The following is an 18,571-nucleotide window of genomic DNA, read 5'->3' as shown; positions in this document are numbered from 1 at the left end:
AAATGGAGTTTATTTTCACCTTCGAACTCAACTGATTCTTGATTCTAAGGTTGGACCAAAGATATAACAAGCCAACCTGAAACACGCCACAACACTTCCAAAAGGCATGACATGCCCAGATGACAGGACATCGTGCTCTGTCATCCGTATACCCTATATATACCACAACATGCTACATTGTGGTGACAGGTGATGTGTTAGCCCTGGAATTATGTAGTGCCTCCAACCAAACGGCTTCTCTCGGTAATTTTCACGCCGAGAGTCTTGATATTCTCAGAGCCAATGATATCCAACAAGGACACATCGGCCTTCAACTCTTTGACAATCCAGTACCTGAACTCCATTGCAACCAGAGAATCAATACCCCCAAAACCAAAGCGATGAGCATCAATCTCAGAAGCAGGGGTGGCGAGCAGGGAAGAAAGCTTTTCGACCAACCCATTTGTTGCAACTGTAACGGCAGCCTCGAATCCAGAGGCCGCTGCCAAAAGACTACTCGTGCTGACAGATTTCTGCTCGAGAGCCCCACTATTCTTGGTCATAGCAGTGCCGCGGAGGTGCGTAAACATCGAATACTCCAAGTACGTGGGAGCCGGAACGCCGTTCTGGCGACACATCTCTGCCGTTGGAAGACCGAGAACGAGCTGAGAGCATGGGTTGACATTATCTCGATCTTTGAGTCGAGGGTCAATCAGGAACTCCACGGCGGCCTGCACCTCCTCTTCGCGGAGCATCTCGAACAGCGTGGCTGTGTGTGTGCGCATTGAGTTCCTGTTCTCCGCTACCCATCCGATGTTGGATACACTACCGAGGTTGATACTTGATGCGTTCATTCCTTGGGACAATCGGTAGGCAACCAGTGCATCCTGGAAGGTATTCCCAGCTGCGTAGTTTGCTTGGCCGCGGTTGCCCAAAATCCCGGCCACGGAAGAGAGCATAACGAAGAAGTCCATGTCATCTGGTAGAACTTTATGCAAGTTCCAAGAGCCCTGAACCTTGGGCTTTGTGGCTACTTTCCAATCTTCGAAAGACATTCCAGCAAAGGCACCATCCTGAACTTGTTGTTAGTAAAGATTAACCTTGTTTTCTTGGATATTGAGAAACCTACTCTCAGGACCATAGAGGCTTGGATGCACCCTTTGATGGGAGGCAGATGTGTAAGGTGGCCATCCGATAGTGCGCTCAAGGTAGAAAGGTCTGAGATATCACAGACAAGGTCAATGACTTTGCATCCAATCTTCTCAAGATCGATGACTGTTTCCCGTTTCTCGGCGCTTGATGCCGAAGAGCGCGACAGCATGAGTAGATTCCTCGCGCCACGAGTGGCCATCCATCTGGCCAAATTGCGACCCAAACCGCCATATCCGCCAGCAAGAACGTACGTAGCGTCAGAGTCAAATTGGTATGCTGTGATTGGCTTCGGGGCCACCGAGATCACGTCTGCGGGACTCGGAATGAAGACAACCTTCGCATATATTCCACTTTGGACTCCTTGAATCCCTTCTTGAATCTGTGCAAAACTCAAAACCACAGATTTTCTTATCTGACCAATCTTCCTGTCCTTGTACAGGCCAAATGATTCATGGAGTCGGCTGCGAGCCGTCTTCGGTCTTGTATCGGCCATTGAGAGCATGTTGACCTTGTGGATGCTCACGTTCTGAGACAGAGAAGCCAGCTCGGTGGTAGTATCAACTCGTACCTCGTTTTGTGCGACGTCAACGAATGTACCATGTGGCGCAAGGCATGATAGTGTCTCCCGAAGAGCTTCACCGGTCATAGTGTTGAAGACAGCATCAACTCCGCTGCCATTTGTGCAACGCATGACACTTTTAGCGAATGCAAGATCCTTGTTTGAGAAGATGTGGTCCACAGGAATGTTGTACTCGGAGACCAGCAAATTTCGATCCTCAATGGTCCCCACAGTAGTGAGAATGGTTGCTCCAGACATTTGGGCACACTGAATTGCCGCTTGACTGACGGCCAGTGCACCATTGTGAATCAAAATTGTATCATCGGCAGTCAACGCAGCACAATTGAGAATACCATGAACAGACGTAGCATATACCGACGCTAGCTGAGCCGCAATCTCAAAGGACATGTCACTCGGGATTTGAGTGATCAGTGATTGAGTGACTCGTTCATGTGTTCGACAACGACCACCCTTCGACAGCGGAGAGATGTAAGCAACCCTATCACCAGGGAGTATACTCTCAACCTTTGACCCAATTTGGGTTACAACTCCAGCAGCCTCAGTCGACAGGTAGCCAGAGGCATTAGAGCTGAGGCCCACTGCACGAACTTCAATTTCGACCTCATCGTCTGCCAGCATGTTCTCATGCTGGAGGTCTGCAATCCAATAGATTTCACTGTCACCGCTGACAGCTCTCTGTGACTCGATTGGATAGTCAATCTTATCGAGCCGTTGAGTCTTAGGATATAGCTTCGAAGATCTTGTACCAAGAAATTGGTCACCAGCAGACCATTCGTCCAAACGGCCAATGTGGATGATGCCATTTTGCAGAAGATATTCTGCATGGCGATCAAGCTTCGAGTTGTTCCAGAACTGATGCTTGATGATTTTGCTGATGTCACCCAAAAGCCGTGCTTGGTTCGATCCGTAAAACTCCTGTTGTGGCACTGTCAAAGTGATAATGTTGGAGTCGTCCGAGTCTCGCTCCCAACGCACTGTGCGAAGGAGACCCATAATCATGCTAGAATGTGGGTTGATTTCAGACTGTGTGGTGATCCAGAGCAAATTCTCAATTTCAGTCAGAAGCCTTCTGAGGTCATGGAACTGAGCCTCGTTCATTTCAGTGAGATATTGACATTCAAGGTCGATGGTCGAAACACAATGCACATTTTCTAATGTGCGCCCAGCCAACTTTGAGGGATGAACAGCCTCAACACGACTGTAGCCAATCTTCTTCAGGCTTTGTTGCAGGGACAGAATCTCGGCGCTGGAATCAAGTGTCGTAAGAATCAAAGCGCTTGTTGTCGAAAGATCTTGAGTAGCTGAAGGGTTTGACGATACCAAGATGCTCTGCCATGTCAGGTCCGGGTTATTCGAGCTGGGGTACTCAATGTCGACACCCGAGAACCCGGCTTCAATAAGATACCCATTCCACTCCTCAGTCTGAATGTATGGACACCACTGACGACAGGGCTCATCACCGAGCCACCATCCAGGGAGCTGACCGAAAACAAGAGGATACCAGAGGAAGTCCTGCCGAATGCCTTCCTGCATAATGAGCTGACCACCAGGCTTCAACAACGATCTCAAGTTTTTCAATGCGTCGTGTAAATCCTTCGTGGCGTGGATCACATTCCCGGCAACGATCAGGTCGTACGTTCCTGCCTCGAGTCCTTGCTCAACAGGATTGTGCTCTATGTTGAATGCTTGGAACTTGAATATGTCGGACCACGACTGGAAACGTTCTTTTGCCTTATCAAAGAAGCCAGATGAAATGTCGGTGAATGTATAACTGGAGATGTTTCCTTTGCTCTTGGTTGGATCTGGAGACAGAATGCCCAGTACCTCGGCAGTCAAGCTGCCAGTGCCGCCGCCAATCTCGAGAATCTTGAGCTCGGAACGTTGATGACGAATGAGAGACAAATGGTTTCGTAGATGTTGAGGGAGGTTGAAAATCTCAAGGCCCTCCCTGTAAACTTGCTCCATAACGGAGTCCTGTCCAAACATGAGATCCAGGGGATTTGCTTCCCCCTTCAACACCCGTGAGATATTTTGACCCATTCTGACAGTGATGGCACATTCAGCGTTGTGTGCTTCAAGCTCCTGACTGATGGTTTCTTTCAAAGTCTCATCTCGAATGGCCTTCTGGAACTCGATGCAAGGCAGATGGATAATCTCATTTTGAATGAGCTTTTCTTTGAAGTGCTTCATCCAGTCAAGATAACGTTGCAGGTGTGAGTCAAGACCTTTGACGTCAATGGTTTTGCATTCATCCAGTGCATCCGTCACGTAGATCATAGTTGCCAGTTGAAGTCGTTTGACCCAATGTAGGTCATAGGCCTCGTCGGTGTTGGCAAGTGGAGTCATCTCACATGCAGCGTGGGATTCAAGGAAGTGGATGTCAGGTTTGTACTGAATTGCACTGCATAGCTTCCGCTCATTGTTCTCGGCAACGCCCGACTCCAAAGGAGTGAGCTCGATGCCATTCATACGAACACATGGAGCATTTGAGCCTTCATCCAGCATGTAAATTTGGCCCTCAAGCTTGTCAGATTGGGTTTCTCCCACAGATGCATGCCCAGTGAACTTGTGTGAAGTTGCTGCATTCAAATCTGCGGAAATCCAGGCATTGCGAATGAAGGTGGGAAGTCGAACCTGGTCTAGTGAGGACCGCCCGGTAAGGTCTTGAAGGGCTGCGATCATCATGTGAATCATGCTATCCATTGTGGCAGGGTGGATCAGGTGGGAATGCATGTATTGCTTGGGCATGGAATCCTTGGTATTGGGTACAGTCACGGCCCCAATGATTTTTCCAATACCTCTGCCGCTTCCTCGGACTTCGTCAAGATTGCGGAACAGAGTACCGAAGTTGAGACCAGATGTTTCGAGGTTGTTGTAACTGGCTTTGAAATTGATGGGTTGATTGCAAGCCTCCTTTGCATCAGCAAAGTCGGCTTTCCACTGTCGATTTTCTTCTTCCGCTGCACGACCATTGTCGACCAAATCCGGGGATGTTTCGTGGTTGACTGTGATGAGGCCAGTGCAGTGTTCTGTCCACTCCTCGCTTGAAGCATTGTAAGAAGTGATATGGAAGCGGCGCCATGTTCTCGATCCAGAATCAGGGTCCTCCACGACTGCCATTGACAGCGACACCTCAACACCCTCCTTACTGTCTGGTATGATCATGGCCCTTTTGATATGGACTCGACGTAGCTCAAATCCTGTAATCTTCACATCCCCAGCCAGTTGCTTAGATGCTTCAATCGCCATGATCAGGTAGCCGACACCTGGGTAAATGCAGTTTCCGGTCACCTGGAGGATGTTAAAAGCCCGACTTATGTTGCAAAAAGACTATCGACCTACCATATGGTCTCGAAGCCAAGGGTTCTCGTGTAACCTGAAGAAGTGTCTCCATCTTGGAGCAATAGAGTTCCAGTCTGTGGCTGGTGCACCAAACAAATCGTGGCGGGGGTATTTGCGAGCGCGAAGGTTCTTGGTCAAGCGCCCTTCAAACAGGACTTCCTCGTTTTGCTTAAATCTGTACGATGGGAGATCCACCAAAAGCTTCGATCGTCTCACCTTGCCAGACTCAATGGCTCGATTCACGCGGTGGAAATCCACGGCCAGGCCACTTGAGGCTAAAGTTCCAGCTGTAGTGAGCAGAGTGCTGAGGCTGCGTTCTGTACGCTTCAGAACTGAGAGATACTTGAAGTTCAATTCAGCATCTCTTGCGGCCAACGTTTCCTTGATTGCACTTTGCAGGGTTGAATGAGGGCCAATCTCCACAATGAGGCACAGGCGATCCGAGTCAGTCTGACCAGAGCCCGAGTCTGTTTCGAAAACCATTGACTGCAATCCACTTGAAAACCGAACTGGTGAGATCATGTTATCAACCCAGTATTGAGAGTCCAGGCGTTCCTCTTTGATCACTTCTCCAGTCACACTTGAGAACATGGAAACTTTGTGGGGAGCCACGAGTCGTTTCCCATGAGGAAGTATACCCATGAGACTGAGGTACTCACCAGCGACCGTCTTCATGTGAGCTGAATGATACGCATTCTGAACCTGAAGCTTCCGGACGAAGACCCCATCGGCATCAAGCAGACTCTTGAGGCTATCGACCATGGCTTCGTCGCCAGAGACCGTATTGTTCTTTGGGCTGTTGTGACAAGCAACGAGAAGCTCACCAGGACTTGTGCTTCGGACTTGCGCTATGTAGCCCTCAAGCTCAGATGCGCTCAGTCCCACAGCCATCATTGTGCCATTTGCAGAGAGCAGCTTAGACGACACGTAACCGCGGTAGTATGCTGCTTTCCAGGCAGCTTCGCGTGAGATTTTGCCTGCACAGTAAGCAGCAGCGATCTCACCAGCAGAATGTCCAGTCACACGTGCTGGGAAGATATTCCAGCTAGCCAATAAATCCAAAAGTGCGATCTGCAAGACCGTGCATAGGGGTTGAGCTATCTCGGGTAGGTGAACCCGTGGTGAGTCCCTTTCTGTCAACAACTCATCTGTCTGAGATCAGCATTTTGGCACGAGGTATCTCAGCTTGCAAGCACCTACCGAGTAATGACCATGGACTGCCCAGTCGACGAATGTAGTCAGATGCATCTTCCACCGACTCTTGGAAGACGGCATAAGTCATGAGTTCTCGGCCCATCAATTGGTACTGGGCTCCTTGGCCAGTGAACACAAAGTGCAGCTCGGATGTGGCAGTTCTCGAGGGCTTGATGAAGTTGAGCTCTGACAGATTCCATGAAAGCTCTCTGACAGAGGAGGCCAAGACAAAACTTTTCCAGGGAAACACAGATCTTTTCTTAGACAACGTAAATGAGAGATCATTGAGAAAATGATCATCGGTAGTTGTCTCATTGATCCGATTATCAAGGTAACTTGCAAGTGCCGCTGCGTTTCTCGTAACACCTTCTTCGTCAAAGGCAGAGAGCAAAAAAAGCTTGGGATGATCTATCCACTCAGTGGCCGTTGACATACTAAACTGTGGTGACTCGCGGCCCCCCTCACTGATGGGAGTATCGACGAAAAGGTCTTCGCCTCCAGAGGCATCGCCATCCTCAGATGTAGCCCGAATACAGGAGGTTATGCCTTGACTTTTCTTTCCTCCGAGAATGAGGTTTTCGATCTCTTGGGTCGTTGGGGCTGTAGCCACAGTGCGATGATTGCCTTTGATTTGGCGCTCACGCAGGTAGTGATGGGCGTCATCAAGAATGCAGTGAGAGTTGGTGCCTCCGATTCCAAAAGAATTGACTGAAACCCTTCGCAAGCCCGACGACGGCCACGGGAGGTTTTCTGTAGGGAAAGCGAGGTTCCACTCCTTTGCAGGGATGGAAGGGTTGACAGACTGCATGTCATAATTCGGCGGGATGATACCGGACTCAAGGACCATGATTGACTTGATGAGACTTGCCACACCGGATCCACCCTCCAAATGACCAATGGTGGATTTGATAGCACCAACATATAGCGGGGTATCTCTTCGACAATTGAATGCCCTCGCTAGGGCTCCGGCCTCAATTGGGTCGCCTTTGCGTGTTCCTGTGCCATGGGCTTCCACAAATCGAGTGTGCTCAAGGTCTAGTCCGGCTCTCCAGTATACTTCACGAATCAATCTTTCCTGGGCATCTCCACTGGGGACGGTAATTCCAGGGGTCCGGCCATCTTGGTTGACTCCGGTCTCGCGAATGACTGCACGAATGGTATCTCCGTCTCTGATAGCGGCGTGCAAAGGCTTCACCACAACTGTGCCCACGCCCTCTCCACGGGCGTATCCTTCAGCGCGGGAATCGAAGCTAAAGGATCGGCCTTGGGGTCCTAAGAGACCGGTGTAACTCATTCCTATGAACTCGTTGGGGCTTTCGAGAATGCTGACACCGCTTACGATAGCCTTTATAACCGTCAGTGTCTGAACAAATATCTGCCTACCTGTCAGATTGGCTTACCATATTCGATTCTCGGGATCGGAGACTCTGTACAGCCAAGTGCAAGGCCACCAAACTACTGGAGCACGCGGTATCAACCGTCATGCTGGGACCTTTGAAGTCGAAAAACCAGCTCACTCGATTCGACAAGATTGAGTTGGTTGTACCGGTGGGTTTATATCTGAGCGCGACCTCCGGGTCTGAATCGAGAATCCTCAGGTAATCGTGATTGAAACCGGTGACATAAACGGAGGTATTGGACCCTACTGCATTGGCCATTGGCATTCCTGCATTTTCCAATGCGTGGTAGACATTCTCCAACACAAGCCGCTGTTGCGGATCCATTGAACTGAGCTCTTTGTTGGTTATATTGAAAAATGAGCTGTCGAAAAGTGCGGTGTCTTCCGAGAGATAATGCCCTCCCGTGGCAGTGAACTAGGTAAGGTCAGGAACTTGCTGGCTCTCCAATGGCGTGCGGAAGGCGATGGTCACTTACTGTTCCCCCGTGCTCGCGGTCTGGATGATAGAAAGCGTCCGGGTTGAACCTTTCTTTCGGCATGGCAGACCAGGTTGACCTGGCTTGCAAGAGTGTTTCCCAAAGCTTCTCTGTGCTCGTGGCTTGTTGAGGGAAGCGGGTTGCTAGACCCACGATGGCGATTGGCTCCAAAGCATCATGAGATGCAAACCCATCGCCGCTGGTCTTGCTTGGGAGTGAAAGAGGATGCATGACTTCTGTTTCTAGTGTATCTTTGCGCTGATATCACTAGTTACCCGAAATTTTATAAGATGCAGGATCCGGATTGTTATATAAAGTTAGAGGATGGGATGAATGATGTGGTCTTCCGGCTCATCCACGGAATGAGGGCAAGTGAAGCCTGAGGAGAAAAGAAAAGAGATGAGCTCTGGAGAGGAAAGAGGAAAGAGCAAAGATATTGAGAGGAAAGAAATGGCGAGGACCACAAACTGATCCCTAAAGAGACGGAAGAGAAGGGTTATAAAGTAGATCCAATCGAGCAAACGCTACCCCAAACCCATATTGCGAACCTCCGCGAACCTCGACGCGAGCATACTTTGAAGCGAAGCGGGGAGACCGGTATCTGCGAAGGCGCTAAAGCCAGCAGCCTCCAGAGTAGCCTGATCAAGCCCGTCTAACCGTGCGTCAGCATCTCTGTACATCTAGATTTCCCTTTCGGGATTCGCTCACCAGCGTACGGAGTAGTAATACAGCGCATGCTGTCTCCACGTGCATGACCACATACAATCTCTGCGCCGATCTTCCGAGCCATTGGCTCCAGGGTTGTTCCATGGGCTATCATGATATGATGTATTCATCGCATAATCAGGTGGATCTGTCGTACAAGAATCCTCCTCATTAAACCAAAAAGGAGCCGGAAAATGCAGGAAACACTGGAATTTCCCCAGCCTTGCATCCCTAGTGCTGGTTCTATGCAGCCAGAGATTCTTACATGTAAGCAAAACAAGACCGAACTAGTCCGATGCAAGTACGGAGTACTCCACGAGTGTCGACACACTGGAGCCATGGCTAGACCAGTGCAGATCGCTGTCAAATTCAGTTTCCGTTGATTTCTACGCGCCAGAAGCCACTAGAAAAGCCGTTGATTCGTTGGCTTAATGGTTTGTCCGGAAATTCGCCGGGGTCCTGGTCAATTCCAGGATTTTTCATTGGCCACGGAGTTGAGCCTGATTCTGAATGCTCCGGGATTTAAGATTGTCGAACTATTAACTACTATTTATCCAATAGTAGAAGCTCATACCAGCTTCTGATCGGCAGATCACCGCTCTGACATAATCCAATCATTTCACCTGGGCATCTGTAGGTTTATGATCTAGAAAAAAGTGTGTCGGATAAAATTTGCGTTCCAGTTCGAATTACCCTGCTAGTGCTTTTCCCTAGCGGCCTAGTGGAGATGCAGCACGCCTGACTTGGAGATCGATCAGGAACACCTAGCGCAGTCCTACACCGCAATGACCAAAAGCCCCACGATCGGTTTGCATCGTGGGATCGGGGTATTACTTATTGAGGAAAGAGATCAATCGCAGAATTTTTCTAGTGCAGACGATCATGATTCAGGGGCTCCACCACTGCCGTTAGGATTGACTCTGCGGCACGATGTACCCATACTTCTGTACATTACAATTTGTGACACATAAACCGTCTTTTGTACGTCGGTACTTATTTTGGGGCTCTTTTCCCCGCGAACTTGCCTTCCCTGCTACTTATCATGCGTCTATTATTGGTTCAAGTATAAGAAAAATGGTGTTTCCCCCTCTTCTTTCGAGTCTATTGCTAATCACATTGATTGTAAATGCCTGAACTAACGTGGAAGATATTGACTGGCCAAGGTTACACTCAATCCTTAGTTCTGTGCTCTGCTAAAAGTACCCGTTGTGGGTTTCCCTGCTTCGTGCAGGTATGCAGATCATGTTCATAGAGAGTACGGAGTACGTACAGCGAACATGTGGATTATATGACATTTTATGCATTCGGATACTATGGCCCGACAGCAGCTTATGCCTTCGGTCCTAGTACTTGCATCGTGGAAGATCGCCTATACCAACAATTTCAAGGTAGATGGATCTTTGACTTAGGCATGGGAGATTAGTTATACACGCCATCAACGACACCTTCATAGACTTAACGCAGTATACAGCCTCTCAGGCGCTAACTCGGACATTGCAAGACTGCATAACTATTACCTAGGGCATAAATTATTGCTTTTGATTGGTAAATTCCCCTCCCTGCTCTCAAATATGGCGCTCAAAACTATACCAATCAAGGACACCAAGAACAACAACACGATGCCAACCAGTAATAAATTGCGTAGCGCATGGGATGATCATATAGTACGAAAAGAAATCTCGATGTCAAGCAGCCCAAACCGGAGCCTGCATGTACGATTACATCTGTCCTAGCCTGTTTGCACATTGTGGCCTAAACACAAGTTTCAAACGACTCCAGCTGTCTCCCTGGGCACGAAAAGACGGTCAATTGCATGTATACGTGTCGTCAAAGAAACCTCGGAAAGCCTTCATACTCCATGCGTTGACTATATCGCCTACCAGCACCCTTGCCCTAAACCCTGTTTTCACACCCCCGTCGGGATATCAAAGATACCACCAAGGCTGCGGGTTCAGCCCCAAGATCGTTGCGTTGTACATATCTCTCTTTGTTTAAATCCACCGCCACCCAGCCTCTTTTACATGTTGTATATGCATCACAACTAAACGGGATTGGAGGAAGGCCAGAGGTCGTCTTGCCTTCTGGATTGGTCGGAATCTATATCTTGATCCTTCTTTGAACATCATTCCGGCGGCACAAGCGGTCGTCAATCTCGCCATGTGTTGACAACGTGTACTCCGGAAACTTGAAAGAGATAGAGTAGGGGCTCTAGCTGTGTCTAGACCTCATGAAAACCCAAGACCAGACAGACGGCTCCACTGGGCTTCCAAAAGTTGTCTGTTAACCAATCGGATACATGGATCATATGCCTTCAAGGTCCTGTCTCTACTTCCAAGGTTGCTCTGGGGTCTGTCAAAAAGGGATCTATTGTATGCGCTCATATTCAACTCGAGCGGAACGACGCTGGGTTTGATCTAATGCAGCCCATAGCCTTGATGCACGCCAGCAAAACCGCAACATGAAATGTACAAGGTGACTCCAAACAGAAAATTGGGGAATCAAAAACAAGAGCTAGGTATCACAGTTCATCTTTCCCCTCCTCCGGCAGAGGCACCACCGGGCGGCCAGAATCCTTCGCCAGATCAACGCCGATCTTCTTGCGCCACTTCTCCCAAAGCGCATGGAAGTCTTTCTCCATACCACTTTCCATCTGGTCGGGCAGAACAACAGTATACTCGATATACAGATTGCCGGGCTCGTCATTCTCATTGTGGTCGTGCAGGTGGCCCTCGGAGTAATGAGGCATGCCCTCTCCACCGACCGTCTCAACAGCCAAAGGCTGCACAACCTGGCCACGCCCACGACCGAGACGAACAACATGGCCATCGAGATGAGTGATGTTGCGAGTCCAATCACCCATCCACGCCTCTCGCAATGAGAGACTCTCTTTCCAGAACAAATCCTTGCCCTTCCGTCGGAAGAAAGTTCCATCTGTTCTCTCTTCATCTTCAGTCCCGAGCTCTGCCTCCTTCTCATCAAGGACAACAATCAAATCTCCGGCAATCCAATCAGGGCTCTCATCGGCTTCGTTCTCAAACACCAGCTTCGTCCCTTTGCCCATTCCCGCTTCGATCGTCGCACTCGTCTCAACCTGCTTGCGAACAACCCGAGTGCCACTGCAGACATGGCATGGGTTCTTGATCTGCTTCCCTTGTCCGTGACACTTATCGCACTGCATCTGCACTTGCTGGAACATCCCCGGCGCAAGCATGTGTTTCTGTATGACCATACCGCGCCCAGAACAGCGATCGCAAGTCTCAACCTGGTGATCTTTCGATCCAGTTCCTTCGCAAGAATCGCAGATCTGCTGCTTTTCAACGAGGAAGTTGATTTCCCGACCATTGTAGAAGTCCCGCAATGGCAGTGCAGCCCGGACCTCCATATCTGGTCCTCGTCGATGACCTGGTGCGTGTCCCGAGTGTCCGCCGCCGCCGAAAAACCGCGAGAAGAGATCGAATGGGTCGTGGCTGCCGCCGGCGGTTTCACCCTTGCGGTGCTGCTCGACACCATCGTGGCCGTATTGATCGTAGACTTTGCGTAATTTGCCGGTGGATAGAACCTCGTAGGCGTCTGCTATTGTGACAAACTTTTCGCGCGCATTGTCATCGCCGCTGCGGGTGCGTTAGCTGGCTTGTTCTCCCATGTGCACATTGCGCGATTCATTTGGGACGAAAGGACTGCTCACGGGTTCTTATCGGGGTGGTATTTCTTGCTGAGCGTTCTGTAGGCGCGCTTGATGTCTTTCTCCGAAGCTGACTTGTCAAGCCCAAGTACTTTGTAGTAATCCTCAGCGGCGATAACGACGACTGAGCATAGCACAATAGCCAGTGCTACCATGAGCCGTAGTAATTGCATATTGTGGAGGTGTGTGAGGAGTGGCTCCTACACTATGTGTTGTGTGGACCTCGCGATCAAAGCTTCGTGAGCTTCTCGGGCTGTGGGTGTGGGATTGACGCGGCTAATTGAGCGACATGGGGGTATAGTGCGGTCGTCACGGAGCTTTGCACCAGCCGTTTATTATAAAGTTGAAAGTGACGGTGGCTTCGCTGTCTCTTTGGATCTACATTAGGTGGCCTATGACTGGTCACGTGTGGCCACGTGATATGGCTCATTGACCAGTTGGCGGTGCAACCTGAGGCCAAGTGCTTATCGGTTCAATGCCTCATCCTCCAGAATATGCCGCCATATCCAAGGGAAGGCCATGTTTGAATCCCGGACAGTTGATCCGCATTGAGTCCAGGTGGTTGTGAGTAGAGTCGGACCCAAGGCCTAAGTCTCAAGATTGACCAGGCAACAGTCTTGTTTAATTTTCAGATGAAGCCTTGCTACAATGAATCGGATCAAAGAGCGAAGTGCTCCGTCCAGGCAAGCCAAATGAAGTTATTCACCCGAGAAAAGGCCGTTGGAGGACGGGTTCTGGCGGCATGTCCCCGAGGGCAACTCTCCAAATCCGCACATCATCGCGTCGTCGAATCAGCCTGCGATGGAACGACCCACAAAACGTACTAGTCTGACTTCATAGGACTGAACGTCTCCATTCTTCCACCTTCTTATCAGCTTACCAATCTCTTCTTCGTTGAACGTCTCTGGGCGATCTTCTTCCCTCCGAGCTCCCTGCCAGCAGCTTCATTTCGATCTCATAAACTCGAGCAATATGGTCCGTATCCTGATCACAGGTTCCTCCGATGGCTTTGGCCTGGAGGCTGCCCGCCAGCTAGTCCAGCGTGGCCATAGCGTCTATCTCCATGCACGCAGTGAAGAACGCGCAGCTGAGGCCACGGCAAAGTGCCCGGGAGCTGCCGGCGTGCTGGTCGCAGATTTGACCAGTGTGGCAGAGACACGCAAATTGGCCAACGAAGCGAACGCAATTGGTGTCTTTGACGCTGTCATTCTCAATGCCGGCTTGTTGTACGGTCCTTTCCGCAAAACGCCAGACTATGGCGTACCGGCTCTAGTTTTCGTCAACGTCATCGCTCCTTATATTCTTACCTGTCTGCTCAAGCAGCCGAAACGTCTTATTTATATCGCTTCCATCTTGCACAGGCAAGCCGATACAGACGTTAAAGATATCTTCTTCCTCGAGCGCGGGGAGCAGGGATTCCAGGATTTCCCAGCCTATTGCGACTCGAAGCTTCATGTCATGCTCCTTGCCAATGCGGCAGCGAGACAGCTCAAGGGCACATCTATCATATCGGTTCATCCTGGATACGTTGCCACCAAGCTTGGAGGCAAAGGTGCCACCGATAAACTGGAAGACGGCGTTGAGACATATGTCATGCTGGCCGAGGGTGACTACGACCAAAGCCAGACTGGTGTTTATTACGAGCCCAAAAAGAAGCTTGCTGAGCCTCTGGCTGCAGCCGAAGATCAAAGTCTGCAAGAGCTTATTGTCAAAGCGTGTAAAGAAATCACTGGACTCGAGCTGGGAGCATCGGCTTAACTTCTCATGTCTGTAGCCCTGCAGTAGGGTCGGCAGTGAGATGTATTCGATTTGAAGTTGAAAAGCACGCCTAGTATAGCCCGAAAATACCACCTTGGCAGCTATCATCATCAAGTCAATGCAACAAAGATAATACCTTGGGGACCTTGAGCCATTGTTTGTCCCTAAGCCATTCTCCAAAGATGGCAGGTCATTCGTTGAAAGCCAGCACAACCGTTGATTCTTTCCCCTAGTGTCTTCAATGGAACTGGTATCAATTCTAAACGTACGAAGATATTTGGCAATACCCAAAGAATAGAAACCTCGGTCTCACAAGCAAACCTCATATTACCTCGGCCTACCGCCAAGAAATCATCTTCGTAGTGGAAAAAAGAGATTCGTCACTGTTTCAACTATCTCGCCTGTTGAAGATACACCTCATCTCAGCCATTATCAGGCCGATCTGTCTAAGCCCAAAAACATGTCATTCCCAGCTTCGGAATGCCTTTTACTGGGATCGCTGCCCTTGCTGGTTCTCTCAGAGTGGAACTCCAAATCACATACGGGCACGGCAGTATTCAAAATGCTCTGCTCAGTAGCCTTCCTCAGCCATCCATTTTTACTTCCCTCTACTGAGTGGTCCGATTATCGCTCTCTCATCACTGCCGGTCTTGCGTGTTCTTTGTTAGGCGACTTTTGTCTCATCCCTTCGCGGCGTGAGTTCAACGGCTCGAACGCCAAAGTCTCAATCTCCGGCAAATCGGATTTACAGGGAGAGATATCGAGATTCTTCCAACTTGGTATCGTCGCCTTCGCGATAGCTCACATTCTTTACACTGTGGCCTTCTTTCGAGATTCCAGCGAAATCTCGTGGTCGATATTTGCCGCTACGTTCCCTGCGACTCTGGGCGCTGCAAAGTGGCTGGGTGTTATATACCCCCAGGCAAATTCCTCACTTCGATCCAATGTATTGAACCTTGCTGTTGCTCCAGATATGAAGCCACTGGTCTCTGCTTATGCTGTGATCATTGGAATCATGTTTGCTGCCGCGACTTCCACGTCCCCTTCAATCGTGCCGTCTGACTGGCTGCACTCGCGAGCCGTTGGAGCTGCGATGTTCGTTGTGAGCGATCTTTTCGTTGCGAAGAACGCGTTCGGAAAATCTGTTGCGTCGAAGAGTCGTGGATGTCTTGAGATATTCCTGGGCTACGCGCTTTATTTCTGGGCCCAAATAGTCATCGCAAGAACAGTGGAAGGGGCATAGTCGCTTTTGAAAGTGTAGCGCTCCTTTGATTGGATTCTGTCCGATGTATCAGACTGCGGCAGTTAGATAGACTGATTGGCGTTCTTGCGGCATGGAAGGATGAAAAGGTTCCAGAGGTCAAGGGAATTAAACAACCAACCCAAGAAGCATGTAAAAGGCCATGGAACGTGACGCTTGCGACAATCCTTTCGGCAACCTTGGATTCATTTGGGCATCATTCGGATTGTGAGACCCCGTTGGCGGCTCAAAAGTACCCATATGCTGGTGTGGGGCTGGATATACGATATCTGAAACAATATAGATCGAGTGGACTGCCCTCGGACTGAGAGTGTTATTGGCATGTGTTGCCTGCCCGGGTGCGGGTGGAGTCGTAGCGATGAGAAGAAATTCCAAGGATCACGGTGACTATTCCTGTTGCAGAAATGAAAGAAGATTGGTGAAGATGAAGTATTGCAGCCAAATAGGTCACATTGCCAACTGTTCGTATAGATCGTAAATTCAAGATAGGAAATAGCTGTCAGATAAAAATAACATCAAATCCAACCGCTTGAAAAAGGACAGAAAGAAAGACACATTAATGCCCAGCAACATTGAAGATATCGTTCTGCCATGTATGGCCAAGTCCATGAGTCTCATCACCATCCTCAATAGCCTCCTGCGCGCGAGTCGCTTCATCATGCCATGTCTTGACGATACTCCCAGGCGCATATACACCCTTGAAAGCACCATCTTTCAAAGGCTCAAGGCCAATCCGCGCTTCGACATCCGAATCAGCAGGCTTCAAGCGAGCAAGAACAGCTCGGACAAAGGTAGCCAAGTCCTGCGGGTTGGCAATGCGCGCAGCACGCAGACGCTCACGCGCGAATACCAATTCGCGATTCAGCGTGAATGCCGCCGCAACAATCTCTTCGGCGATCTTCTTCTCTAAGACGCGGCGAACAAGGTGTTTTAGGAATGGCTTGGTCAGCCAGAGTAGGAACCTCCATTTGCTGCGCTTGACTTGGTAGTCGAGTTTGTGGATCCGGACGCGGACGCCTCGCAGTGAGAATATTTGCTCGAGCTTGCCCCGTCCGACCTCAACATCTAGTGAGATGTCTATTCCGCGGCGGTCGAGATAGAAGCTGGCGATTCCCTCATCTTTGAGGTGGAAGAGTCCTGTATGCGTACGGAACCAGTAGCCAAAGTCCTCGGCGCTGATGTTCAGGCCTTGGATGGTGATTGTGAAGGCTGTTTTCATGAAAGTTTCGGTGCGCTTAGAGTGCGTTTTGACAACGTCGATGTCGTTGCGCGTGAGGAGGTGCATGCGGTACGGGAGGAAAGAGGAAAAGTTGACTGTATGGCCGGGTTCAAGGATTAAATTCTCGATGAGAAGATCCATTTCTGGGGCAGATATCTCCAGTCGCGGGATGGGAATGTACTGGAGTGTGCGCAAGAGGACAGGGAGGAAGACGTTGACCAGGTCTGCTGGAAGGTCGGCCTTGTTATCATTATAGGCAGTCCATGCGTGCTGGTAGACTTTCTTGGTGGCATTGATCAATTTGTACACAGCAGGATCTTCTGGTACAGTGCGTAGCGTTTGCTTAGTTTGGGCCAGGAAGTCGTCCATATCCTTGCGCAAACTAGTCTCAGTGCCCACCTTTTCGGACTGTTGCTTGAGCTCATCGAGCTTCTGTGGAGCAGAGTCGAAAAATTCTGGGTCAGTCAACATGTCTTGGAGTGAGTTTCCAGTCTGCCCTAGTAGAGTGTCAAATTCCGGATCTTTATTAGCATGTCGAAGGACATTGTGGAATTTCTCCTGCAATTTGTCCCACTCTTCCGCGTTGCCAAATGATCGCAAGAGAACCCAAAACTCATCGACCGCACATTTGAGGTCAGCATTGGCCTGCAAATCTTCTTCCGCGGTCGAGGTAGTGTTTTCCGCGACCTCGGCGTAGATCTTAGCGTACCGCTGCAGCAATTTGGCAAGCGTCGCGACCGAGTCAGAGTAGTCTGTCCTCTGACGTAGTTTCTGAACAGCTTGTTTCAGTCGGAAGAGAAGAGTATCTCTCTCCCTGCCAGATAGGTGCTCTTTCGCACTTTGCACGGCATCGTGTCCCGTGTGGGCAAGCCCTTCCCTAGTGGCTTCCGCTACCTGAGCGGCATCCTCCTTCAACTCATCCTTCGACAATTCATGTCCTTCATCGGCACCAGCCCCATTGAGCGCCGACTCTTCCTCCGCAGATGGCTGCACCTGCTTTGCTACAAGCTTGGAAGATTCCGCGAGGGACTCCGCGGTGTCGGCGAAGATCTGGCGGCCAACGGTAACAATATCGTCGACGAATAAACGGAAATCGGCATTGGTCAATAGGAGACCACCGATGGTACGGAAACTGTCATATGCTGTAGAGATGATATTAGCGATCGGCCCGCGAACCAGGCAGACGCGCCAAGCCCGGAAGTTGGGGGAGTATCGACCCACCAGCTTTGGTATCAGCCCGTGCCTTCACATTCGCAGCTTGTCTAGAGACTCTGTCGCTATCTACGTGGACGCGCGAGCGGGCCAGCCGCCAGAGGAACTCCTGTAGTTGATCCTGGTTGTTCTTTTGCTGGAGGAACTCGATGAAGACTTGAATCCACAAGCGTGTGTCGCGCACTAGCTGGCGACCGACACTGCCGATATCTTGATTGCGGAGATTGAGGACATCCGATGCGAGGAGGGTGCGGAGGTTTGCAATTGTTTGTTCGGTGGTTGGTAGATATCCCTCGGAGATGGCGCGGATCATCTGGTAGCTGTGGAGCTTCTGGTGGAGGCGACGCTGCCGGGAGGTGTCATCCTCATAGCGAGGGAGCAGGGGTTCAGTCTCGGAGGGCATGTTGAACCCTAGAGCTGGAGATAGATTATGGAATTTGGTAAGTGCGTGATAGCCAGATGCTCGGGTTGTTAAGTCAGAGGTTGTCAGGCATGTCCAATGTAGATCGGAGGAAGCTTGAGGGATCGACACAACCTGTTTTCTCCGCGCACATGACGACACAACTACACCAATCACCCCAGGCACGAACTTGGTACTTTATACTATACATG

General features: G+C 50.1%; 5 protein-coding genes across 5 annotated transcripts; 2 read left to right on the top strand and 3 right to left on the bottom strand.

The window, feature by feature from the left end:
• Window positions 1-209: 209 nt before the first annotated feature.
• On the bottom strand, window positions 210-8,353 carry N7506_004171 (type I polyketide synthase; the record flags this gene model as incomplete). Its single annotated transcript, XM_056953466.1, has 6 exons — window positions 210-1,052; window positions 1,109-5,002; window positions 5,054-6,201; window positions 6,254-7,592; window positions 7,648-8,061; window positions 8,123-8,353. The coding sequence occupies 6 exons, from the start codon at window positions 8,351-8,353 to the stop codon at window positions 210-212; spliced, it is 7,869 nt and encodes a 2,622-aa protein (XP_056812355.1).
• Window positions 8,354-11,345: 2,992 nt separating this feature from the next.
• Window positions 11,346-12,682, bottom strand: N7506_004170 (uncharacterized protein; the record flags this gene model as incomplete). Its single annotated transcript, XM_056953465.1, has 2 exons — window positions 11,346-12,438; window positions 12,513-12,682. 2 exons carry the CDS (start codon window positions 12,680-12,682, stop codon window positions 11,346-11,348), a joined length of 1,263 nt encoding a protein of 420 aa, XP_056812354.1.
• Window positions 12,683-13,481: 799 nt separating this feature from the next.
• N7506_004169 (uncharacterized protein) lies at window positions 13,482-14,267 on the top strand (the record flags this gene model as incomplete). The annotated part of the gene is made up of 1 exon (XM_056953464.1): window positions 13,482-14,267. One exon carries the CDS (start codon window positions 13,482-13,484, stop codon window positions 14,265-14,267), a length of 786 nt encoding a protein of 261 aa, XP_056812353.1.
• A 562-nt stretch (window positions 14,268-14,829) lies between these two features.
• Window positions 14,830-15,510, top strand: N7506_004168 (lysoplasmalogenase; the record flags this gene model as incomplete). The annotated part of the gene is made up of 1 exon (XM_056953463.1): window positions 14,830-15,510. The coding sequence occupies one exon, from the start codon at window positions 14,830-14,832 to the stop codon at window positions 15,508-15,510; it is 681 nt and encodes a 226-aa protein (XP_056812352.1).
• Window positions 15,511-16,084: 574 nt separating this feature from the next.
• N7506_004167 (uncharacterized protein) lies at window positions 16,085-18,362 on the bottom strand (the record flags this gene model as incomplete). The annotated part of the gene is made up of 2 exons (XM_056953462.1): window positions 16,085-17,889; window positions 17,969-18,362. 2 exons carry the CDS (start codon window positions 18,360-18,362, stop codon window positions 16,085-16,087), a joined length of 2,199 nt encoding a protein of 732 aa, XP_056812351.1.
• Between the last annotated feature and the right edge of the window lie 209 nt (window positions 18,363-18,571).

This window comes from Penicillium brevicompactum (assembly GCF_028827555.1).
Source record: "Penicillium brevicompactum strain IBT 35665 chromosome Unknown utg000003l_segment0_segment0, whole genome shotgun sequence".
In the NCBI taxonomy this organism is placed as follows: Eukaryota; Fungi; Ascomycota; class Eurotiomycetes; order Eurotiales; family Aspergillaceae; genus Penicillium; species Penicillium brevicompactum.
This window is presented reverse-complemented; position numbering and strand designations above follow the sequence as displayed.